The sequence below is a fragment of the Triplophysa rosa genome, linkage group LG1 (genome assembly GCF_024868665.1).
Source record: "Triplophysa rosa linkage group LG1, Trosa_1v2, whole genome shotgun sequence".
Classification (NCBI taxonomy): domain Eukaryota; kingdom Metazoa; phylum Chordata; class Actinopteri; order Cypriniformes; family Nemacheilidae; genus Triplophysa; species Triplophysa rosa.
In genome coordinates, this window is record NC_079890.1 from 30,844,098 (window position 1) to 30,870,934 (window position 26,837).

The window sequence follows — 26,837 nt, forward strand, 5'->3', positions numbered from 1 at the left end:
CAGAGCTCGACTAGAAACACAGGCCCAAGTTTGATTAGCCAATTCTCTGGTGAGCGCAACTATGTGTTGCTTGCAGAAAGCACACAAACACTGTGGCCAAAAACCTCAACTTTCCAGCTGGGGGTCTTTAAAATAAAAAAGAAGGGGGGTAAGAAAAAGGGCAAAAGGACAGAAAAGTTGCGTGTGTGTGTAAAACTGAAACGGAACAAAATCTATTAGCTCATAATCGAAGAATTTCGATTCCGTGTCAGTGGTCCAATTACCTCAGTTAACTAACGAAAAACATCCCAACATGTGCACACTTAAATTAGCTCGCGAAATGTGTGGAAATATGACGGATTTCAAGGAAACGTAAAAAAACAGCTTGCACTTCTCTTTATTGCGATCACATAAATGCTGTCGAACTAAACATCGATGTTCTGCAGAAAAACACAATGTGTGACAGACTGTAAGTGTTCAATACACACTCGGGTACGCGCTCGCATACACAAAAAACGGCCCATTTGCACAGATGTCGGTGACACCTGACACGGCAAAATGCTCAGAGGGACAGAGACGGGGAACGGTGGGGGGGCAGATTACACAAGCAGCTTCCCTCTGCCACGCAAACGTCCCACACACGCTCGAGTTAGATAGGCTTTTGTTATGGAAAGCAAGAGGGGCCCTGCGACACGAGGGAGGGAGGAGAAAGATGAGAGGAAAAGAGAAAGGGGGGAAAGAGCTGTGCTCTGACAATAATCCTCCGACAAACCGACAGCTTGGAAACTACAATCTTGTACGCGGTATGATTCATTCTTCGGGTTTTTGCAATGTCTGAAGGCCGTATGTTGACCGCAACAACAGCCCCTTTTGTAATATTGTGGTTTGGTATGTCATAATATATCCTATCATGCACAATTTCTCTTTTCCTTGCATTTCTCCTCTTGTGTTTTTTGCAATGCAATTTGTATGTCCACGCGGAGAGTGAACAGTTTGCGTGACGCAAAACAATCAGAGCAAATCACTTAAAGCTGTTGTAAAATGCCAATAAACACACGCCTGTGTCCTTGCATCATGTATAAATGCATGAAGTTGTTTAGAAATGAAATAAAACCATAAGCAGGTGGATCAATTATATATTCCGATTATCAATATCAATAATCTTTTAACTCGGTTATTTTTTGCAAATTCTTCTTGCACATTTTATTTCTCATGTTTTCATGTCATATGTCCTTTTTCGGCTTATGTCTATGTAATATGAAATTCCGTGTCTGGTTTAACATGCTAACTGACTAAAATGTTATAGTTTTAGAAAAAATATATACAGTTTTAGCACTCTGACACAAATACACTGTCCGTACAAATATGAAGATACGAGCCTTCAAAAGAAATGACGCTCATCCATTTTTTTAAAATGCTTTAAATTTAATGTTGTTGTCAAAACTATGGTCATCTTTCTGGCTCTCCTGATTTTGCCAAGTGGTTGATGTCCTTATGGCAATATCATGTTGACCCTGGGACAACATTTAAATCAACCAATCAGATTTCAGAAATAAGTTTATTTTAAGTTTAATCTTACAACCAGGATTAGGTGCTTCTAGACCACTGTTTTTCACATATCATTTCCCTCTGGTTTTAGGAGTAAATGTCTTTGCACATACAGTCCGAAATTTCCGTATGCGTTTTTTCGTATTTGGCTCTCGTTTGTACGGTGTCTCTGAATGGTTAAAAAGGCCACTCAAAATGCTTGACGGATGCGAAAAACGCAGAAAATCAAACCCTGTCCGAATTTTTTTATGACGGACGAAAATATCAGAGGCGGTGTGTAAATGTGATTGACACAACGTGAGGTCGTATTTATTTTTTAACGTGCGGAAATTTCGGATGCAATTTTCGGACTCAATGTGCAATGGGCTTAAGTTATGGTTAGGGTTGGGGTTTGGTGTGGGTTTAGGTTTTATTCATAAAAATGTTGTTCTTAGGTCAACAAAATATGTTGCCCTGAGGACATCAACCACTTGGCAAAATCAGGTAGAGCCATCTTTCTATTAAAAAACAATGACAATCCTACAACAACTTTTCCAGTTAGCATTGCTAATATACATCTTGTGAAAATGTTCATACACACAATTCCTAAATAGCACGAACATAACGGTCCAATTATAAACCTTCAGACAATACAACAGACAGATACAACAGTATCACTAATGTACACCTTATAAAACAATGGCAAGAACATGTATCTTATAAATTTCATATTTTTCTTGGTCTCTATTATTCTTTTTCCTTACTTCTGTAGTTTTTCCTTTAATCTTTACTGCCTGCACCCATACGCATGTACTGTAAAGTGCAGCTGTGACATGTCAGAGAAGATCTGGCCCTCCCGGCTTTTTTTCTCCATTAATTTATCATTGGAGTTTGGGTTCCTCGCCACAGGGCATTGTTGGCTGGCTTGGTCACCAGGAGACTGCATTTATTAGATATTATTTACTAGAATGATCTTGCTTGTTCTAAAAAAAACATGCACTGTGCTGTGTTTTACATTCTGTTTTTCTCCTGTTAAGCTGCTTTGGAACGATCCACATTGTGAAAAGCGCTATATAAATAAAATTGAATTGAAATGAAATGTAAAGCTGCTTTGAAACAATGCAAATTAAAAACACGCACGTGACAAACAACTATAGAAATAAATTTGAATTGCACAAAATAAACATAACTATGTATTAAATTTAAATATATTGCTGGGGTCGTCCTTAGCATCCCTGAAGAAGGTCTTTCGAAAGAGTGAACCTTGAACGCCTCCACTCAGCCTCACTGGATTCCTGCAGATCTTATGATGTCATCTCCTCAGGCCCGTGTCACCCAATACTTCTGATACTCTTTATAACCTGCCGTGTGTGTGTGTGTGTTAAGAAGAAACATGATGTGGTGACCATCACTTATTCAAATGTGTACCGGATCAAAAATCTCTGCTAAGCAGAGACCCCCAGCTAGAACAGAGACTTTCAACATTTCCTTCAAGGTTTTTCATGTCGAAAGGGTTCTGCTTTGATATCCAGCAATCTGACAATCCACAAAACACCAGCAGTGTTTATAAATCTCCTCAGAAGAGAGTTTGCTGATTAGTAGAGATAGAGAAACACTTCACACTTTTGCAATTATAATTAATGATCTGACAGTAGAGTTTTCAGTCAAATTACCTGACATCTCACCATTTTTTTCTTGACACCGGTAAGTGGGAAAGGGTCACCAACTACTAACTAATAACTGTTGACTAGTGAGTTTTGTTTAAACAATTTTAGCAGTGTTTCAAGTGCATACATGTAGAGACTCACAGCATGTAGCGTGCTGTGCTTGTGTGTACTTTGAGACTGCCAGCAGAAGTTGCGTCTTTGAATTCTGCACTGTGACTACAGCCATAAAAGCAACACTTCTGCAACAAATTCACCACCCAACAATAATAAAGGCAATTGATGTCAGATTTAAAATCGCCTGCTGTAAACAATGGCCCAGTTATTATGCACTATCCACGCATCTCTTTACTGTGTCATTGATAGTTATTGGTTGTCTATCATTGGACAGTTTACCCAAAACTAAAAATTCTGTCATCATTTATTCACCCTCATTTCATTTAAAACCTGCATATCTCTTTTTTTATATTTTAAGAAAAGTCTCAGTGGTTTATGTCAATACATTGGAAGTCAATGTGGGCCAATGTTGTCTGGTTACCAACGTCCTTTAAAATATCTTCTTTTGTGTTCTGTAGAGAACAGTCATACAGGTTTGGAATGACATGAGGGTGAGTAAATGAAGAAAAAAAAACATTTCATCCCTAAATAGTAATAATTAATTGAACAGTGTTTCCCTAACAATACATCCACCCTACCAACAAACCATATAGTTTAAAAATGTGTTCTACTCCATATGAACATCAAAGCGGGGAATATATGATTTTGGTTGCCATTTCGGTTTAATAGACTAACATCTGACGCAGAACACTGAGGTTTCATTGTTTCTGGCTGCACTTTGCACTGCTGGCAAAATAACATGGTCATCAATAACATGCAACTCCATGCAAGCGGTCAATGATTCCTGAAGATCAATTGGAGAGTTTTCCTGCACACACACAAGTCTTGCACGCAAAGGAAAGCCACCGGGGCATGTGACTTTATATGTTTCAGAGAAAAACCACAAGTCCTGGGCTCTGCTCCCTTGCAGAACACATACACGCACACATATATCTATTTGAATTTGATATATTAATGGCTCGTATTAATGATTTATTAATTATATAATATATATTATTAATACTTATTCAAATGGGAATCAAACTGAAGTCGAAAGTGATACATAAATAAAGTGATGAATAAATACATAATGAATTAATATAAAATACAATACAGGCATCTCTATACAAATTTAACGTTCAGGCTTTGCTTTGGAACAATGTATTGTAAAAACAAAAAGCAACTACAATGCTTGACACAGTTATACACATGCAAAAAGCCAGACACACCATAGAGGGAAGAAGTGGACAGACCTTTGTGAGTCATCCGTTTACAGAATCAACATGACAAATATCGGCACTTTGACAGGAAAAGCTTTTGACACGCATACTGAACACGCACCAGCAAACCCACAACACTCATACATCAAGTACTGACACCCTCATCACACAGACGGACTGACACACTTCAGGCACCTGTACGTAAAGGAACACATCAACACGCTTAGGCACACACAAACACACCTAACGTAAATCACCACGGGACACGAGGGAGAAAACGCTAATCTAAAAATCTGATACATTGCCTAGAAAGATGTGGGCTCAAAAAGTCAAGACCCACATGTCTAGCCAGGAATCTGTCATTTAATTTTTCTAAAGAAAAATGAAAGAAAAACACTGTCTACACCGGACCTGGCGCGATACGATGCAACAAGAGACAATAGAACGCATTAGAACCCATTACGAATTAAAATTTGGATGCACACTGGATGCGGCGCGACGCCACAATCCCATTAGATTAGATTAGATTAGATTAGATTAGCGTCCTGTGTAGACACGGTGAAAGAGTGATGACAAAAATTGGTGGTGGGTGATAAAAAAAATCTCACTGTTTGACAATATATAACATGCATATCCTTATTTATTTATTTGATACAAAATGGCCTAAAGACTATTTTACAACCCAAGAGCCAATGAGCCAACAAAAGTGAAATCGAAATGTTTATAGTAATGTTTGTATTGGTGTTTTATTTTATTGAATGTTCTTTTAATGTTTATAGCATCAAACATTAATGTATACATAGTAGGGCTGCCCCTTACAGTCGACTATTCGTTATTCGATTAGAAGACACTTATTTGAACAAATTTTAATTAGTTGATTGTCGCATCTTATTATTTCAAGAGCGTATACGCACCATGTTAGTCGCTTTACATAGCCGTTCGCTCCAACACTACCGTTAACTTGGATAAAGGCATGCTATTTTAAGCATATTTAAATGCGTATTTGTCCAAGGGTGTAAGAGTAACCTAAAAAATTATGTAGCATAATTTAAGACGTTTTAAATATTTTTACCAGAAAACAAAACAAAATTGCTTAGGAAGAATGTCATTTTTGCAGTGTAATGCCAGTAATGAGACAAGTCTCTTCTTTTGAATTTTGATTTAAGTAAAATTTAACTAAAAATTAAAAACAGTACTAATAGGAAGTAGTAATCAAATCTACAGTAAATTACTGGCAAAAGTGTTACAGTGCAGAGCTCAATTTACCCAACAATGCGGACAAACTTGGGTTCTTGCAATATTCCAAAATGCTAAATGTATTATGTAAAGAAATGCTGAAGAGCCTAGAACGTGAATGGAAAGCGCATCAAAAAAGAATCACAGGACAAAGCATATTGCTTTGCATTCAAGTTCTGGGCTTCTGCTTTTCTTAACATAATAATACGCTTCATTATATGGAGTATACCGAACATTTGGGGTTTCAGAATGACGCAGGAACCTAAGTTTGTCCGCATTGTCATGAAAACTGATCTCTGTGTCCTCCGTGAAACCGTTGCGGCCGTCTTTAAGAAGAAGCGCACTGATGGCAGAGACGAGGAAATCGATAGAAAAAGTGAGGTCAGATAATGGTCTATATTGTTGTAGTGTTTAGTTAATGCTTTATATTTTGTTTATTTGTTTATTTAATATATTGAATATATTTATTTATTATGTTACATAAAACATCTTTCTCATCCATGAAGCTTAAACCATCATCTGATGTCCCCATTCCCCAATGTATATATAAATCTTTCAATTTATATCATAAACGTGCGAATAGTCGACTAATGGCCTAAATGAACGACTACTAGTCAAAAATATCTAGTCGGGGACAGCCCTAATAAATAGTAGCAATATCGAGTATAAAACAATTAAGACATGGTTTGCAATAAATGAACTAAATTAAGAAATAATTCAACTAAAAGTGCTTTACATATAGTTGGGGGGGTCTCCTCCACCTGGATGGACCAATAGTCTGCCAGAACACCCATGACACACATCATAACATCACAAATACTCAATGTTTTGTGTGGGCCTATAGTCTAACGGTTAAAAAACTGCAGGTTCAAACCCAAGAAGAACTGACACAAAAAAGTTGTTCGATCAGCAGTTAACTCCTGCACCTCAGTCATAAATCTGAAAACAAAAAAACAAATGAAAGGCATCCAACCAACAGACGGAGAAACCACAGGAGAAAGGCATGGAAACAGATAGGAGAAAAAACATGGGCTATGAAAAATTCACTGCTCATGCTCAAGTTAGTTCATGCCCGCTTGTTGCAGAATTAGTAATTTTGCTAAAAACAGTAACTTGTGCCAAGACTGCGTGTTTGAATGTGCACAGGATAAGAGAGAAAGAGATCCCCAGCTAAATGAGACTGTAAATGTATGAAAATGTTTATCTACCTACACACGCACACTCACTCATCATCACTCGAACCAATAAGCAATCACATTTAACACAGATTGTTAAAAATAACTAATATACACACAAAGATTCTTCTAAATTAGTTTGACCCACATGAATCTGATCCTAACCCGCGACTGAATCTCGTACAAACAACAGGTTTAATCTATGCATGCTGCAACCTTTCCTGTTTATTCAGATTCACAGGTGAAAGGAGCCAACAGAGGCAGGGGCTGTGAAAGACGCAGCGGTTGTACACTGTCAGGGTGTGTGCACTGCGCCAGTATTCAGTCATGTTGCGAGTTAACCGCAGGGCATGCGACTCGGGCAAGGCGGGCAGCACTGAACTCTGTCCTCTCTATCATTTTCCATGTCGCTCACATCTTAGCTGAAAACAAGAGCCGCTTCATAGAACGGTTCTACTCAAAAGGTTTTCTAAATTTGGTTGCATGTTTGAGTCTACAATTTTGACTCTCAGAATTATGGCTAAAGCACAAGAACACTGGGCACTTTCCACAACGGGCATAAAACATATGCATTTTTTTATTTTACTTAATGTTTATACTAAATATTACATGTGCAGATATTCTATTTAGGTCAAACTTGTCATTTTTACAACCAAATTAGCAAAATAATAACAAAAATAAACGCCAGTTGGAGTCACAAAACGTTTTGCCCGAATGAAACTAAATGACATAGTGGGGGCTCACTGGTTTGTTACCAAATATGTGACCCTGGATCACAAAACCAGTCTTAAGTAGCACGGGAACATTTTTAGTAAAAGACAAAAATACATTGTGAGGGGCAAAATTATCGATTATTCTTTTATGTCAACAATCATTAGTATATTAAGTAAAGATCATGTTCCATGAAGATATTTTGTAAATTTCCTACCTTAAATATATAAAAACTTTATTTTTGTGAGTGGATGGTCTGCCACTGTCATGGCTCTGCTTCCTTTAGTCATGTTTTTCTTGGTCCTGTAGCAGAGCCATGGCAAAGCCTTAGGTTATATGTGAGAAAGCCATGAGATGTTTGTTTTTTGACATCTCATGTGTTTTCTCATGTCTTGTCATTAGCCCCGCCCCTCTCATTTCTTGTATTGCTTTCCTCTCATGTCTAATGTCCCACACCTGCCCCGTGTAAATATCCCTCGTTTGTTTTCCCTTTAAATACCCTCTTGTTTCTTTGTCTTGTGCTGTTGGATTGTTCTGTATTGCGTGTATTGCTTGTCTTTCGTGTCGAATGCTACGTCGTGTATGTATCCAGTTCGTCCCTTGTCATCAGTCTTTGTTCCAAGGTAGTTTCTTGTCTTGTTTATTTGATTTTTCTTTGTTCTCGTTTTTGCCCCCTTGAGGGAAGTTTTTGTTTGCCTTGTTAAATATATTCTTAGTTCAGTTTTCCCCATCGTGGGTGTTTTGCTTTGTCTTTTTCCTGTCAAATAAAGTGTTTTGTTTACCCCGTCTTTGCCTGCCTGCGTTTGGGTTCTCGCCACGCCGTCCGTGACAGCCACAGTGCCCCTGATTAACAACTTCAAAGGCAATTTTCTCAATATTTTGATTTTTTTGCGCTCTCAGATTCCAGAGTTTTAAATGGTTGTATCTCAGCCAGATATTGTCCTATTCTAACAACTCATATATCTATAGAAAGTTTATTTATTCAGCTTTCAGATTATGTAAAAATCTCAATTTCGAAAAATTGACCCATAAGACTGGTTTTGTTGTCCAGGGTCACATATAAGTTAATAGTTAAAATGAGCCAAACTTCAAAAATACAGAAAGTGTCATTGAACAATTAAAGAAAAGGGTGGGAGACTTATGTAAACAGAAAAAGCGAGAGAACAAAAGCAAGAGCCTGAGAGAAAACAAACAGAAGAGTGATAAAAAAGAAACCGTCAGCGAGGGAAAAACTCCAGGCCGAAAACCAAACCTCAGGGAAGACTCAGGACTGTTCTGGGCCAAAAGCACTTTTATTTTCAGACTGCTCATTTAAAAAAACATAATTCAGCCAAAGATCAACTTATTCATCACAGACAACAAGGACACTCGCCAAAAAGAAAGATTTGCGTGATCTGCACTACCAGGAAGTAATTCATTTAAGAAAAAATGAAGACAATAATGCTTTATTTGTAGAGGCTGATCTACTGGTAGGGATGACCATTTTTATAAAAAAAACTATGTATTAGTATTTTTACACCTTTATTTTCTTCACATGAAGTTTGTGGGGAAAAAGATATCAACCACCATTTATGTGCACATGCGAATCCAGAAGAGCCAAAGTCATGAATGTACTGTAAATGCACAAACCACCAAAGTAAACGTTAGACATCTAACACAGCTTCGACTAACTATAAACACTAAAAATAATAATATTGGTGTATTATAGTATTAGATATTGATATTACATCATATCATGTTGCTTGTTGTTCCAGTCACTTTTAGTTAGCACAACAGAGAACATTTTGTGGAAAAATTCTTGGTTGTAAAATATTTTTGGGTACTTAAATATTTCCAAACTTTGGTGTTGCAATGCACATTGTGGAAAAAATTGAAAGCTTCAAACGTCTAATCTGTGGCTTTTTTGTTTTCTTGTAGGAAAATCACCAAAACTCACTACACATCAACCTCAAATTTAAAGCTAGCCTGTTTGTTATTAGCATGTGAAGGTGATGATCATACCTCGTCAGGCGCTGTGGTTGAGGGCGCTCCCCGAACTTCCTGTGAAAAGAGATAAACACTTTAGCAGAAGATCGACCACAACATAAACAACAACATTATTTTACATGCACACTTGACGGTGCACCTGTGCATTATCGACTACCGCAGCAGCAACATACACACACAAATAAGGCCGTTTCCCATCATTCAACGGGGGCAAACACATTCACATGCTCAAAAGTGCTGCGACAAGCAAACGTGCACAACTGGCCAGCATTCGCGTTCAGAAGGCCTGCAGATGTTGCACTGACCTTGTGAGAGTCACTCACGTGACCGTGTGTACAAACACACGCACAGGTGGCCGAACCGTGACACGTTCCCATTCAGATGACGTCCACCAGACTAATTATAACAGCAGAGCAGTCAAACCTGCTGCAAACATGCATTTCTTTCCTTTGACGGGGATTAAAAGGAATGCTCTGGGTTCAACACAAGTTAATCTCTATTGACATTGTGTGGCGTGCTGTCGACTATGTCTATAAATCTATAAGCACAGTAATGCACCTATGCAAGACTACACTGCATTGGGACAAACGTTAAAATACTCAGTTTTGAAATAAAGCCTTATAACTTAAATATCAGTTGTTAACACAGAATCAGATACTAACATTTTGTGCAAAACATATATTTGATAATTGAAGTTCCGTCAGTGAAGCCATGGTAATTCAGTAAAGTTGACACAATATTTGCATTGATATTCAGAAAAGAACGCTACGTATTTTATATGCGTTTCAGACGCGTTTTATTTGTAAATCATTGAAAATTACTGCTTACATTGAGCAATATCCACCCACGAAAATGTCATCGTTATTAACTATATTAAATAAAAATATATTATTATAAACGTTATATAAATTATACTTAATCTATTTAATAATACATATTTATTTTTGTTTTTAATATTATTATTATAAATCACTAAAAATCTTATTTAAAATGCTTCAGCATGTCACAACCTTGTTTTTGAACCCAATGCATTCCTTTATAGCAATAATATCCCAGTCAGAACCGCAACACATAAACTACACTCCCAAAAAGCCCAATATGTCAGCTGTCAGGTCTAACAGACGTGATATTTCATGTCAGGCAGATGAAGTCGTGTTTCTTCTAAATGTCACAGTAAATTGTAGAGTGACACATCATCACAGTACAGTAATGTGGAACATTGATTAGATGGGTTTCGCTTATGCTCGTGACATCAGATGGCAAATGAAAACCGTTGCCTCATTTCAAGAGAACCTGAAAGTCTGTCATGACCCCATCTGTTTCAGGCCGTTACTACGGAGACATTGCAACTGTTATTACTTGATCTAACAAAATTACTACAGTAGCCAAGACGATATTGGTGCAGCTGCCAATTCGTTTAAGCAATAACACAGACGAACTATGACAAACTCATAAAAAATTTATTCAGAACAACAGATCTGAAAATAGTTGACAACAATTAAAAAAGGATTTTTTTTCTCTATAATTGAGTGTGCTTGTGTATTTTTGTGTGACGTCAGTTAAGTAACGTGTGCTAAACTTTCTATTAGTATTGACGGTGCAAGTCAATACACCCAAAAATGTCATCATTTACTCACCCATTTGTCATTTCAAACCTGTATGACATCCTTTTTCTGCAAAACACACAAAAAAGAACTTTTGAAGAATGTTGTTAACCGGCACCCATTCACTTGCATTGGTTTTGTGTCCATACAATAGAAGTGAATGGGTTCTGCTGCATTTCTTTTAACAAGATGTTTGAAATGACAAGAGGGCGAGTAAATGATCACAGAATTTTTATTTTGTCTGGCCATCTGGGATTTTGCTATGGAGATAAAGTGTAAGACTGTAATTTATCAGTAGCTTTACAGCACACTGCGAGTGTATATTTGTATTGTTTGTTGTTTGCCTTTGACATCTGGTAGAACGTTTGGACCCGAAAGCGGTGGCGCGTAACGTCAGACTTAACAAGCAGATAGTTGAGGGAAAATACCATTTTTTTGTCACTGACAGTATTTCATGACTGTTTTGTTTTAGTAAACAAGGAACAAATGTCTAGCTTAAATGCACTCTAAATCGTTTTGGATAAAAACATCAGTCAAATGATAACATAAATGTAAACAAAGGGGGAATGCAGAGGTTCAACATCTGTGACATGTCTGTATGGTGCTGTTGGTCCCAGGGGCGCGTGCTAAACCGACATCCGCCTTGAGGCCAAAGCCAAGAGGAGACCGTGACTGTGAAGGGTTTAAAATAGAAGAAAAATCAATGTGGAGAAGCTTCCAGCCACACTGAACCTGAGGGAGCTACCGGAAGATCTCCATTTCAAGTCAAGCAACCCCTGCAAAGAGACCAGAGAAGACCAGCACAGACAGAGACGGGACACTAATCTTCTACATGGGGCGACTACATGTCATAAACCTTATGTTGACATTCAAAATAAAGCTGAGATCTGCATGTGGGCAATTCCAGCGTTATGGATGTGACATTTTGACATACAAACAACATTTGTTACAACATCAGAAAAATATCTGTCTATGCACAAGTTTTCTATTTTAAAAAAAGGCAAATAAACATGCGTTATGGGTGTGACAAAAAAGGACACGGTTTTTGGGAGATGACAAACTTTGTAGAGTTTCTGTGAATTAAAATGCTCAAACCTGAAGCAATTCTACCCAACGAAGGGATGCCTCTTCACAGAACATAAAATAGTTACTTTATTTTCATGTGTCCATTCATGAGGAATATGTACCGTTATGGATGTGACAATCCTGAAAATGGCACTTTCCTGACTATGAAAATGCATGCACTAAAAATAAAACAAATGCTTTAAAAACTCGAGAGACCTCACGTGGATATTTAAACCACCAAATGTTGATATTTGTGCTGTTGGTATAGTAAAACCTTTGGTAAAAACATTTTCATGGAATTGCCCATTTACAGACATTTTACACATTTAGACATTTTTTGTGTGTTTAACACATGAGTCATTGTGTTTGCGATATAAAAAAAAATAAAAGGGAAAACACAAGTTTGAGTTAAAAGTAACACAAAATGTAATACAGATTGTGTTGTTTTGAACAAAGTAGTTTTTAGGGGGATTGTAGCCATCTCAATCGCTGATTCAATTAATACATCAATAATTATGAAGTGTTACTTTCAAGAGATTTCAAGAGAGGAATAAATATGTAGTGCAAGAGTGTACCTGTGAACTCAAGTCGCAACTTGACACAATATGCATATCCTTGACTTGACAATCGCTATGTCGTGATACATAATTAAAAAAACTAGCTGTCTTATTTTCGTACAGACAAAAAACAATAGAGCTTGTTCTTGCATCTGGTGGAACACAGAAGGTCATTGAACCTTGAGCGAGGGAATGCTTGAAAAAAGGGAGGGGCTAAGATAGAGAGAAGTTTGAAATGAGGGAAACAGGCGAAGCACGTGTGGAGGAGAAGAGGAAGATAAGAAAGCGACCAAAAAGCAATTAAATGAGAAAGAAAAAGGCAAGAAAGAGGATCAGGGCTTTAGCAGAAAGATTAAACAAAAGAAGGCAAAGGAGAGAGAGCGTGAGTGTGTGTGTGTAGTGCAGAGCAGGGACGAGTGCTAGTAGAATAATTATAGAGCTGTAGATCAATAAGGTTCCCACAGTGGAGTGCTGATGTTTGAGAGGATAATGGCTACCAGCTCGCTTTAAGCACACGCTGCTACCACACACACCCCACAATCAGAGAGCCATTTCAGCCTGCATCACAGCATCCAACCATCAATCCTGGATCTTTCCAGCACACCATCACGGTCACGTGACCACCGATCAAACCATTATTTACATCCATTACATGTTGACAGCAACGATGCGCTTTGTGGATCACTCAAGAGCTACAGAACATCCACCAAACTCAATGTGCAACAGTAAGTGAGGTTGAGATGTCCAGCAACCAAACTTTAAAGATGTATTTGTTTAATTAACATATAATTCATACCAAAACACAGCCAGAATTGAGTGCAAGTTTGCAGCAAGATAAACCCTATTTGGGCAGTGGGTGGTGACCAAAATCTTATTTTACATAATTAGTAATTTTACATCACTGCAATTGTGATTACCACAATTTAGTATATTTAGCTGAAATGTTCTTTATATTTTTGGGATGTGCTTTTGAGCTGAATGGTAATTTCTCACTTGATTAGTTCATATTTATTCAGAAGAACTGCGAGCAAACTCCAATAACTAAGTCTGGCATTCATGCAAAATGGCTTTATATTATTTTACTCCTAAAAAAAACTACTATTTTAAAACCAACAGTTCATGTAAGCCCAAAAGCACATAAAGACATTACCAAACAGTCTGCATGCTAGAAAGCTAGTTATTGCATTTCGATAAAAGATAACTAACAAACAACCCTTTCTTTATCTGCATTGTTGAAACATGCACAACAATGTGTATTCAGCAAGTAAACACGGTCCCGGCATGCATATAGATTAGGACTTGACGTACAAGTGATTTTGTTTTCTTGACCTAAATTTGCATCCAGATCTACAAAAAGATGTAAATTCCGCTTTAGCTTTAATGTTTCTCGACTCTCAAATGAGGTTGTAAATCAGCCCAAAGATCTGCATTTTGTCAACACGGTTTTGTTCAGTCGTACTTCTAGAGAATTCATGGTTTTGAAATACTTGTGAAAAAGCAATTACACAGACGGAAAAATGCAGATGTTCCTTTTCACAATTCTCCACTTCAAACGCATAAAGAACCGAATGCTTGTTACACACGTAGATTAGTTTTTTTATGCATCACCAGTGGAAGAATCAGACCTTTAGAGAGCTTTAAAACCAACAAACTAAAATAAATGTGTTATTTGCAATACTGGCATGTAACAAGGCCTACTTGACATTTTTGTGAATTTGAGGATTCATGAAAACACATGGAAATTGACCATTCATGCAATTAGTCATTAAAAGAAGTGCACATAATCCTTCGGGTTATCCAGATTCTAAAAAAAAAAACATCAACATCTCTTATACAAGCCGAAGATATTGTAATTGGTTACAAGACCAAACATGAAGCACATGGAAGTCAATCAAACCTATATACCGTCACATGTCGAGACATTGTAAAAACATCACAAGAGAGCAAAAAGGAAAAAGCGAGTTTGCGAAGACAGGGTGAGAGAGATATGAGAGAAACTATTTCCACGAAAAACCACCAGCATTTCCTTGAACCCTCCATAAAGAGATAAGTAAAATGTGAGCATGTTCAGAGGTGTGATTCACTGAATGTAAGATTTAAACCCGAGATGGAAAAAACGAACAGTATTACAGTTTGCTCGATTTTTAAACCACCAATCATTCGACATGCTGAAACTACTCGGCACGCTTCATGAGCTAATCAGAATACAAAACAATGATACAACGCCCCGACTGTATTGTTTTGGAGCATATTTACGTTCATTTGATCCTGAGGATATGAGATTTGAGGCAGTGAGAATATGACTCAAGCCATGGGCTATTCCATTTCAATGCTGTTATGAGGATTTTTTTTCTCCGGTTTGTACCAAACGAATGATTAGAAAAGAGCAAATATTTCAGCTGGAGTCTTATCCTATTTATTCAGTGAGCTCATACAGTAAGATAGTTCTCTCCAGCTATCTTCGACTCAACCCACGGCTGTTTTTGTGTCCATTCTCTTGGGACTATCTCACAGTTAAGACCTTCACACACTTCAGAACCAAGACAATAACTGAGAACTGTCCGCGATGACTACCGGCTTAAATCACTTCAGCTTTCAAGTAGATTCCCTTGAGAGATGATGACCGCAGGCCTGTGAAGCTCTGCAACAACAGAAAACAAGATTATAGCAAAATAGTGTTAAAGGAACAGGAGAAATCTGTCACCTCCTGTGTTGTTCCAAACCCGTCCTGTTATTTTTTTTCAGTGTATTTTTTACATGGAGGTGTAGGACGACATAGGGATGAGTAAGAAAAGACAATTTTCACTTGTTTTTCTTTAAAAAATGTCATATATTAAGTCAAGTTGTCCTTGGTTTGCCTTCTTGTTTACTATAGACGGCAAGCAACAAAATTCAACAAACTGATTATTTAATACAATTATTTTACAGTAAAATATTAATATAAATTAATATTTACATAAATTGATTAAAATATAAATAGTTATATTATTAGCCACTAGCCAGACCGTTAAAAAAACAGACCGGAAGCTAACTTCGGGGCAGGCGCATTACATTCACAATAAAACCGTCTATAACTCAAGTAGAACCTAACTATGTTTTTACAAAAAACCTAATTGGACTGAAAAAAGGCATGCATGATGAAAATTTTATAAGCAGGGCGTTTCGGGAAGGAGATGAGGATTCAAGCGGTGCCATAAAAAAAACACTTAAAAGTCAAAGGAGAATGATGTGGGTGACATTTCCCCTTTTAAACGCCTGCAAGTGGAGCTCAATAGAGGAAAAGGAAGTGCTGTCAGAATCTGTTTTTCTGCATGTTATCCATTTTTGCTTCCTTCCCTTCATCCTTCCGTTCCTTTTACTTCTGTCTGTTCCATGACAGTACACAAGGAAAGGTTCCTTTATTACTCAAGGTCGAGCAAACCAATGAAATATCACTCTCGCTTTTGCACTATAGCTGAGACAGTCTGCGTATTTAACCAAGAGTGAGTCAAGAATTAATTTCTTAACCTACACAGATAAGCACAACGCTGACCTATATTTCATAACAGCAAACAGAGGAGTGGCTTGTATGTTTACAGAGTATGCACTTTACATTACTTTGATGGTTTCTGACGGAGCGTCAGCGCAAAAATTGCAACTCTGACAGACAGCCGCAGAACCGAACGCTGACTTAACTTTTCGAGAGGTCATTAACTTTGCAAATCTCCTAGAGTCCCGATAGGTGCTGAGTCTGACCAGCTAAAAGCCTTTATTAAGCAGTTAAAAAAGACATATCGACTCTCTTTTCCAAAAGGAAGTGTGAATGATGTAATGCTTTCATCAGCCGGAGCAGCAGGGAGGGTATTTCTTACATCAATACAGAGTACATCACTCCACGGTGGGGATTTTAATTTAGACACTGCAGGCGACCAGAGATTTCAATGCAACATGATTGATGTGTGCAGAGCTGTAGTTTCAGACAGGAAAGCGATAATTGACTGCCAGCACCAATACAAAAAACAATCTCAGTCCGAGATCTTAGTAACTTACTTTACTTTTTGATAGATCGAAACACAGTTTAAAAATGTCTGACAAACTATTTTAGTGCAAGCCAGATATCATTTCTCCAAAAGCGTTTGTCTGTCAAGATCTCAAGACTGTCACTTTATTCGCAGATGTTATTCCGAACCCTTAACTATTCTTTTTTCTTTGGAACACACAAATAGAGACGTAACGGTGTGAAATTTTCAGATCACGGTTATAGTGAGCAACATTATCGCGGTTATCAATACTATCACGGCTTTTGGAACATGTTCTGGAAATGTCAAAAAAAGTACTGCTGTAAACCAAATTGAATATAGAGTTTACCTGTAAATGTACTTTTGTTTGATTTACATCAAAAACATAACATTAATATTAGTCATGACATGTTGAGGGGCATGAGGTAAAAGTTTCCTAGTTCAGATTAAAAACCTTAAGGACCCAGGAAAACGTGCATGACATCTGCTCTCATAGCAGAACAAACAAGCTGAACGGAGTTTCAAACTCGTCATATCACATCATTTAATGAAAAATGAATATAAATGATGGGTCTGTATAAAGAGATATGAAGTAAACGTGTGTCAGTATATCTAAATCTCCACACATTTGCACATTTTTGGATTAAAATCCTAATTAGTGAAGCACCACAAACTCACAGGAGCAGACGTGAATAAATGTCTCACGTTATTTTGTTCCACAAGTCAATACTCCTGATTTACTCTCCTGACATAATTGAACAAAATCCACGTTTCATGTTGCATCTACGTTATACTCTTGATAACTTTGTTTGATGCTGGACAGGGTTTTTCAAGCCGTAACACTGGTACGGTTTAACGGTAATTAAAATATGACGCGGTAATACTAACCGTTGGGCGTTATTATAACGGCAAACCATTAAACCGGTAATCGTTACATCCCTACACACAAACAGAACATTTTGAAGAATCATTACCGAAGGCCTACAGAGAAAGTCTCTGCACACGGCAGCCATATTTGCGATTTCAGTCCTGATCTTCTTTAATAGGGGAATACCGATATCTTCAAAGACCACATGAAATCAAACCTGTCATTATTTACTTTGTTAGCACCAGAGCATGTGAGCGGAGCCGAGCGGTGAGAATTTCAGCTCCCCGCTCACGTGGGTGTTCGCTCCACCGCTCAAAGTCGCTCAATTCTGCTCCCCGCTCACCTACAATTTCATCCCGCTCCGGTGAAATCGCTCCACGTTCGCTCAAATTTAAAATTCCTCTGCATGCCTAACACCTGCCGTTTTCAACCGAAGCCTTACCCCTCGTTTACACCGCACGCATCTGCGGCACATTACGGCTCTGACGCGGCTACCGGAACTGATCGCGGTTATTCTAGTCTATGCTTCAGCTGCGATCGGTGCCTCCTCTTCAGGGGGAGCTGGAATTCAAAATACGTGTTCAGTGCTTCTCGTGAACCTATGTGCATCACGCATCATGTCAAAATACGTGCATGCTGCAGACGCGTCAAAGGGGTTTATGATAAAAGAGACGTGCGCGTTCAGAAGACACTGCGTTAACACTTAACTCTGATTACACATGAGACTAAGCGAGTATCTAGCAAACGCGAACATCTCTTTTATTAAAAACCCTTTCGACGCGTCTGCAGCAGGCACGTATTTTGATATAACGCGCCACACATATGACACGGCTAAATACATGTTTTGCCGAGCTTCGCATTACTGTTTCCCCTGAAGAGGAGTCACGGATCGCCACTGCTATGCTTGTGATTACGCAAGACATCTCTCCTTCATAACGAACGATTTTTGAAGTGTAGGCTGACAGTTTTGTTAATTGTTGAAGGCACGGGTGAATTCTGGGTGGATTTGTGCATGCCCTAGACTTGTGGTGTGAGCGGTATCGGAGCGGAACCGGAGCGAGACAGAGCGATCGCTCCAGCCTTTGGATAAAAACATTTACATTACATTTACATTTATGCATTTGGCAGACGCTTTTATCCAAAGCGACTTACATTGCATTATCCTATACATTTATACATGCAATCCCCTGGGATCGAACCCACAACCTTGCGTTGTTAACGCAATGCTCTCACATGCTCTGGTAAGCACTCATTAGTCCAATCAATTCGCAGTGGAATAAATACAAGCGTTGCTTTTTCACTCGAAAATGTCACAATACTAGTCGGTTGCAACTTTCGGTTCATTCACACTTTAAAATAGCTAGTTAAGCTATTTTATTACCATAAACTGTACCAACATTTTTGGGTTTTGTAAACTCAAATTGTGCTAAAAACACTTTTTCCAGGTTGCTCCAGCATAAATTCCCATGTATAAAAATCTTGTATCTATATCTAGAAAATCTATAGTCTTTGACGCAGGTTTTGCAATACAATGATTAGTTTGTAGGAACCAAAAAAGTCAAAGATACCTTGACACATACTACACTGGCACTTAAATGTTGGTCTGTTTCTCTCACATGCCTAGCGAACTTCTTCAAAAGATGGTGTACACCAAAATCAGTTTCGTGGACTTCCCGACAGCCCCATGACAGCTTGAATGACTGCTGAGTATTTTTCCCTTGTCTCTTACAAACCACACGCCACACTGACAGAAATGGGAACTGAGAATCCTTGACCAACTGAAATCTACAGACGGTGAAATGTATGAAACTAGAAATGCACAAAAACACTGCCTCTGACGAACAGGGCTGTACATTAACTTTTTTTGCATGTAGCACTGGTGGTACAGAGGTTTAAAGTTTTGTAGCACAGGCCAAACAGTTGTAGTAGCACAAGTATAAAACGTTTTAGAAAAAAATATACAAATAAAAAATATTTATGTGTAGTTTATCACATAAATAGCCAGGTAACTGACAAAGGACATTTATGTTACAGTTGGGTAAATTAGAGCCATAAAATTTAGTTTTTCCAAAGTTCCCTTTTTCGGTTAAAATTTTTCTTAATTGTGTTTTCCATTTATTTATACAATAATATACAATAATTATATATTTTTCCACATACTGTAGTTTACTATTATATTATATACTATGGTAAACTACAGTAAAATTCCTCCTTTTGAAGATACAATACTGTTTTTGAACCTTACTATAGTAAATATTAGTTTAGTTAATAAGAGTAAATATACTATAGTGTTTATGTAGTTTATCAGTTTACTACTAGAATACTACAATTTACTATAGTGTAAACGTAATAATACAATACAGTGTTTTTAATCTGGATGTTCAAGTTAACCCGACTTTTATTTTGACGGGTCGTCGCAAAGAGAGTGTGGTTGACGATAGCTTTTTCAAACAGTGAAATGGTTATGAAATAAACTCTCAGAGCAGCACTGGAGATGGAGTTTATGAGTTCATGTCCTCATACAGTGAGACACAGACAAATGCACGAGCCGTGTAGTAATGAGTAAAATCGTGCAGCTCATTCACATTCACGCAAAACAAGCAGATGACATATTTAAAAGGCCGGATCGCGCCTGCGCTATTCCTTCCCTGTTTCCACATCGCGGAAATCACAGAGTTCTAAATATGGACTCAGTGCAGAAGGAAAACAAGTTGTAAACACAAAAACAACAAAAATAGCAGTGCACCATTTACACCACACACAAACAAGCATCGCGACTAACACCTCACACAAACAAGCAGCTGTCTAAATCATGTGCAAAACTGTAAAAAACACATTTTTTCAGGTCACAATAAATGAATACAGACATTTACACATTATAAAAGTACCACTTCCGACAGGATATCACACTAACAATTGCTTCAAATAAACTGTTTAAAATAGAACTAAATGTTAAGAAATAACTATATAGGCACTTTTACTAATGCAATACTTTTACTTATGCCCGATTCCCACATACTCCGTGTGCAAGTGCGTATGCGGTGCGTATTTTTGCGGTCCGTCCGTTGCAGATGCGATGCGGCACCTCAGTGCAGCGATCGTTTACGCATCGAGTCTATTTTTGCTGTACAGCACGGACTGTTTAAAGTGATAGCACAAGTATCATGCTCAAAATGAACACGAATTGGCACAGAAAAGCATATAAATGAAGTTTACTACCATTTTTTTATTTATGCAATAAAAGCCGATTAAAATGTCGTGTAGTACAAAATGTGTGAGGAAGGTGCTTCTATGCAGATAGTGACAAGCAGGTGGTCCAGAAAGTACAAGGCAGCACGATGACACGTGGCTTATTATTGAAGTAGAGAAATACAAAGTGATTTATGACAACCAGGACTGTTTTTATAAAGACATGAATGCTAAAGAAAAGGCATGGGAGGCAGTTTCATCGGCCACTGGAATGGATGGTAAGTTATTTTGAAACTCTTTTAATAGGCTAGGCTAATATAACTTCATCAGGCTAGGCTAATATAAACATCAAGTGTTTTGAAGTACCATCCTAACATCTAAACTACATATAAAATATCATTTAAATAGTGCCATCTTTTCAGCTATTGTGTTTAGTCCTGAAAAAGTTTATAATTTTATTTCTGTGTTGTCCTACACTTAATTCAAAGTCATGTTTTTTAACCTGGATACACCATGGAAGTTTACGGTGGATGCTGTTATATATCTATCAATGCACTAAACGTAAAACAGAGAATCACAATGATGAAAATAGCGTTGCATAAACACTTTTTAAAAACTTACGTTTCGATTAATCATATATTGGAAATAGTGTTAATTTCGTTAACGAAAATAATGACGAAAAATATTTGTCAACGACTTTTTTCCCAGGACGAAGACGAGACGACGACGAGACAAAAATGTCATTAAACGACAACAGACTTCTTTAGCACGCAATATCATTGACGAAAAATTATGAGACTAAAATTTAGTTATAAAAATAAAAACTTACCTAAAAACTCTTTTTAGTCTTTGTCGAAAAAAAATAGAAGATAAATATTACAGATTTTGTGCGAGCCTCTGCTGTACGAGCGTTCATGTTTGTGATCGCCAGATAACAGGAGTTCAGATTAGGGATGGGCGATATGGCCCTAAAACTCTATCGCGGTATTTTCTGGTATTTGTTGCGGTAACGATACAAATGACGATATAACTATAACACCACCCACCTCTGTTTTTTTCTACAAGTGATAGTAGCTGCATGTAGTCTAGAGCCTCAGAAATACCCCAAATCAAACAAGCTCCTAAAATATACCTACAGTATTTTTGTAAATATAAAATACAATGGTGACATTCGACTTCAAAAGGTTGTAGTAAAGAAAGAATTAAATTAACTAAAACTCCACAGACACATCATGTCATACCTAAACTGTAGCCTATTGTTGGATAGAAACGATCGCATCCAGTGCTGCCGGATTGGGTGGATAATTTCCAGCCCAAAGGCTCAATAAAACCCACCCACTCCATCAAAAACCAGCCCAATTTTTAACTGCCAAAATAATGTGATAGAACTGTATTGCAATGTCAATCAACGATGATAAGGACCATTTTATCTACTTAAAACGAACTACGACAAGATGAAAAAACATAATTAAACCAGGAAAACAGGTCAAACGGATCAAACATAGCATTAAAGAGAGTTAGAAAATATTACTAATATGTCCAGAAACCACTTCAAAGCGACAATCAAGAAATTAACCAATGACTTTAACCCTCAAAAAACACATTTTGCGCAAAAAGTGCCCACTATAATTAATCAGATTCGGAAAGCTGAGTAGGCATTTTCCACTCATTCATGAACTTCATTCACACACCACGGCAGCCAAAAATGTGCAATTCATTGATACATACAACAGAACAAAAAAAGAACAGCAGCAACAATAATGCGCTTACCTTTGAGAGTTGCCTTAACATCTGACAGAACTACAGTACGTCTTTCGTGAAGTATATATTGCAGAACATAGGCTATAATGCAAAACTTAGCAAGTCCAGCAGCTGTCAAGGACGAGTATGATGAACAGAAGTCACGTTAGTAGAATCCCATATTCAGTTTGATTTTTATTAAATCATTCAACTGCTGTGAATTCAGTTATAGTTATATTTACAAAGTCTTCGAGTCATCTGTCATGACATGTGTAATCCACGTTGTGAGATTTGAGTTACTCTCCCTACCGTGCAACATACACTGGGTTCCAAATTATTATGCAAATGATATCTTTCTCTGGTTTTCCTAATTTGTCGATGCAAATGACAGTCAGTATAATTTTCAAGTAATCAACAGTTAGGGTACATTTGGAATTTTATTGAACAAACCTCCCACTGACAACAGTATTTATTTAAAAAATGAAAAACTCAAAATGCACTGTTCCAAATTATTATGCACAACAGAGTTTGAAAACATTTCATAGGTTGTAAAAAACTGAAAATGGTCATTTGTTGAATTTGCAGCATTAGGAGGTCATATTTACTGAAATCAAAAGCTATTTCAATCAAAAACATCCTAACAGGGCAAGTTACATGTTAACATAGGACCCCTTCTTTGATATCACCTTCACAATTCTTGCATCCATTGAACTTGTGAGTTTTTGGATAGTTTCTGATTGAATTTCTTTGCAGGATGTCAGAATAGCCTCCCAGAGCTGCTGTTTTGATGCTAACTGCCTCCCACCATCATAGATCTTTCGCTTGAGGATGCTCCAAAGGTTCTCAATAGGGTTGAGGTCAGGGGAGGATGGTGGCCACACCATGAGTTTCTCTCCTTTTATGCCCATAGCAGCCAATGACACAGAGGTATTCTTTGCAGCATGAGATGGTGCATTGTCATGCATGAAGATGATTTTGCTACGGAAGGCATGGTTCTTCTTTTTGTACCATGGAAGAAAGTGCTCAGTCAGAAACTCTACATACCTTGCAGAGTTCATTTTCACACCTTCAGGGACCCTAAAGGGGCCCACCAGCTGTCTCCCCATGATTCCAGCCCAAAACATGACTCCGCCACCTCCTTGCTGACGTCGCAGCCTTGTTGGGACATGGTGGCCATCCACCAACCATCCACTACTCCATCCATCTGGACCATCCAGGGTTGCACGGCACTCATCAGTAAACAAGACTGTTTGAAAATTAGTCTTCATGTATGTGTGGGCCCACTGCAACCGTTTCTGCTTGTGAGCATTGGTTAGGGGTGGCCGAATAGTAGGTTTATGCACAACTGCAAGCATCTGGAGGATCCTACACCTTGAGGTTTTCGGGACTCCCGAGGCACCAGCAGCTTCAAATACCTGTTTGCTGCTTTGCAATGGCATTTTTGCAGCTGCTCTCTTAATCCGATGAATTTGTCTGGAAGAAACCTTCCTCATTCTGCCTTTATCTGCACGAACCCTTCTGTGCTCTGAATCAGCCACAAATCTCTTCACAGTACGATGATCTTGCTTAAGTTTTCGTGAAATATCTAATGTTTTCATACCTTGTCCAAGACATTGCACTATTTGACGCTTTTCGGCAGCAGACAGATCCTTTTTCTTTCCCATATTGCTTGAAACCTGTGGCCTGCTTAATAATGTGGAACGTCCTTCTTAAGTAGTTTTCCTTTAATTGAGCTCACCTGGCAAACTACTTATCACAGGTGTCTGAGATTGATTTCAGTGATCCAAAGAGCACTGAGACACAATACCATCCATAAGTTTAATTGAACAATATAAAATTAAATGTTTACGACACTTAAATCCAATTTGCATAATAATTTGGAACGCAGTGTATATTTGGGCCACTTTGGCATTGCGATCGCTTCATTATACAAAATCTGGTCCTTTATCGCACCAAAACCCTGTCACTTACGAGCCATCACATGATCTCAACTGTAGATCCATTGACAGGTGAGGTCTCCCTATCCCAGACCTGATTGGTTAAACTGAACCAATAAGGGCTGTGTTAAGTGTTTTGAAATAACTTGACTAATCAAACGCAAAGAAAAGGGAAGCTGCTTGGGCCTTTTTAATTTCATAAGCAGCCCAAATTTTGCCCACCCGCCCAATGCATTTTTCTCCGGTCTAACCCGTCCAAAAGAAGCCCAATTGGCAACACTGATCGCATCACACTGTCAATCACTCTCTCGTGAACTGTGTGAAGCTTCTCTTACTGTATCTGTCTATGACTCGCGCTACAGAGAGAGAACATAAAATGCGGATGAAAGAAATCTAATTAAATAATCTACGTTGTCATACGCTCATAAACGTATTTTAAACAACGTAATACAAACATTTGTACTGGATGTAAACAGGCAGCAGTGCGGTGCGCGCTGCGTCGCTATGAAAGCCCATGTGAGCGCGAGCTGCGCACGGGACGCTCCGTTCATGCATTCTGTATCAGTGTTGCCAACTTTCGCAAGACAAATAAGCAACTGCAGCTCCAAAAACAAGCCCAAAACAAGCCCAACATTATTCATGATCATCAATGTAATTTATTATCAATTATTTATTATTAATGAAAGAGCCTGGGTCATTTTAAACTGACACTACCCTGTTTGAAAAACACAAACATAAATTATTTTACAAAAATTAATTGCAAATCTCTGATGTGAGCAGTATAGGCCTGGAGAGATGGAAAAGGAGAAGATATAATGACCACTTAACGTAGCTGTCACAGCCACACATTTATAATAAAGTAAAACTGAACTATATGCATTTGATGTATCCTTTTTTAAATTATATTCTGCAATGATCAATACATTTATTTAATACAATAAAAATGTTTGATGTTTACCTTATAGCCTAATAAATACGGTCATCCCTCCCTACCCCTTTGCTGCGCCATGATCAGATCTGAACGTTTCGTTAAATTTCACATTTCATTCTAATCGTGACAGATGTAATACATTTAGTTTAGTTGGTAGGGGAAAGGAGGCGGTGTGTTTTAGGACAAATTATAATAACGCTGAATAACGCTGTGTAGCCAAACGCGCAGATCTACACTTTTAACATGTTTAATGATGTAGCCCGGTTATAAAATGCTTTTTATCTTTAAGTGAATATTTCATCTGTTTAGTATATTTACCTCCGATTATCCAAAGAGCGCCGATGATTACGTGAAGAGACCACTGTAACATTCTTGGCTTCTCTATGTTGTTTTACGTGCTTAGATATGTTGTGTGACCTCCTGCGGCGCCGCGCAGACCAATCGGAGCGTGACATCATAGTACTGCGAGAGTGATTCGACAGTAGACGTCTCTGTATGCTTTCAAATAGCTCTCGCAGTGCTGTGATGTTATGCTCTGCCGCATGTAGTACAAAAGCCTACCTTCGAGCAGACAGTGTTAATGGATTGAACAAAACAGCGACCATAGATGTAAAGAAACAAAGTTGCTTGTCAGGTTCAGAACAAGCAACCATATTTTTTTAAAATAAGCCCCACAACCCGCAACAAGTGATTTTTTAACGCGACTTGACAGAAAAAGAAGCCCAAGGTCGCGTATTATAAGCAGACTTGGCAACTATGTCCTGTATATAACAGGCAGTGGCGGTCCTTCCTACAGGCGACATAGGCGCTTGCCTAGGGCGCCATCTAGTGAGGGGCGCCAAATATGCTGCGAGAAAAAATATATATAATTAAAATTATAATGTCTATTTATTTTTTTCAACAGTTTTTGCCATCCCTCTATCTACAACAATACGTTGACATAAAAAATAAAATAAACTTCTTTGGACATGAGTTCTTTTCTCGTGGGGAAGGGGCGCCATCAGTCAAGCTCGCACTAGGGCACCAAATGGTCTAGGACCGCCCCTGATAACAGGCAAGAAATCATATTAAACAATTTGTGAAATGCGCATGCGCTCAAAACATCTAACGAATGTTTAAATAAAGACTTTTAGCCAAACTAAATGTTGTGGTGTTTTAATGTATTATTATGACTATCAACAAACACTTAACAAACGAATTAAATAAAATGAAAGTGAAACTAACATCTACAATGCCATCCTTCACGAGAGTTAGAGCTCCTATTTTAGTGCACTCTGAAAACTTTTTCTCAGCTTCACGTCCGCCTTCCGCTATGCCCGTTTTCGCTCCGCATATGAGCTGTGAATGGGTCTCG

General features: G+C 38.0%; 1 protein-coding gene across 1 annotated transcript in view; it reads right to left on the bottom strand.

Moving 5' to 3' along the window:
- Positions 1–26,837, bottom strand: part of rbpjb (recombination signal binding protein for immunoglobulin kappa J region b) — a 56,032-nt gene that overhangs the window by 14,711 nt on the left and 14,484 nt on the right. Inside the window, exon 2 of the mRNA XM_057336060.1 lies at positions 9,610–9,648. Coding sequence (XP_057192043.1) covers positions 9,610–9,648 — 39 coding nt within the window. The remainder of the gene's footprint in view (positions 1–9,609; positions 9,649–26,837) is intronic.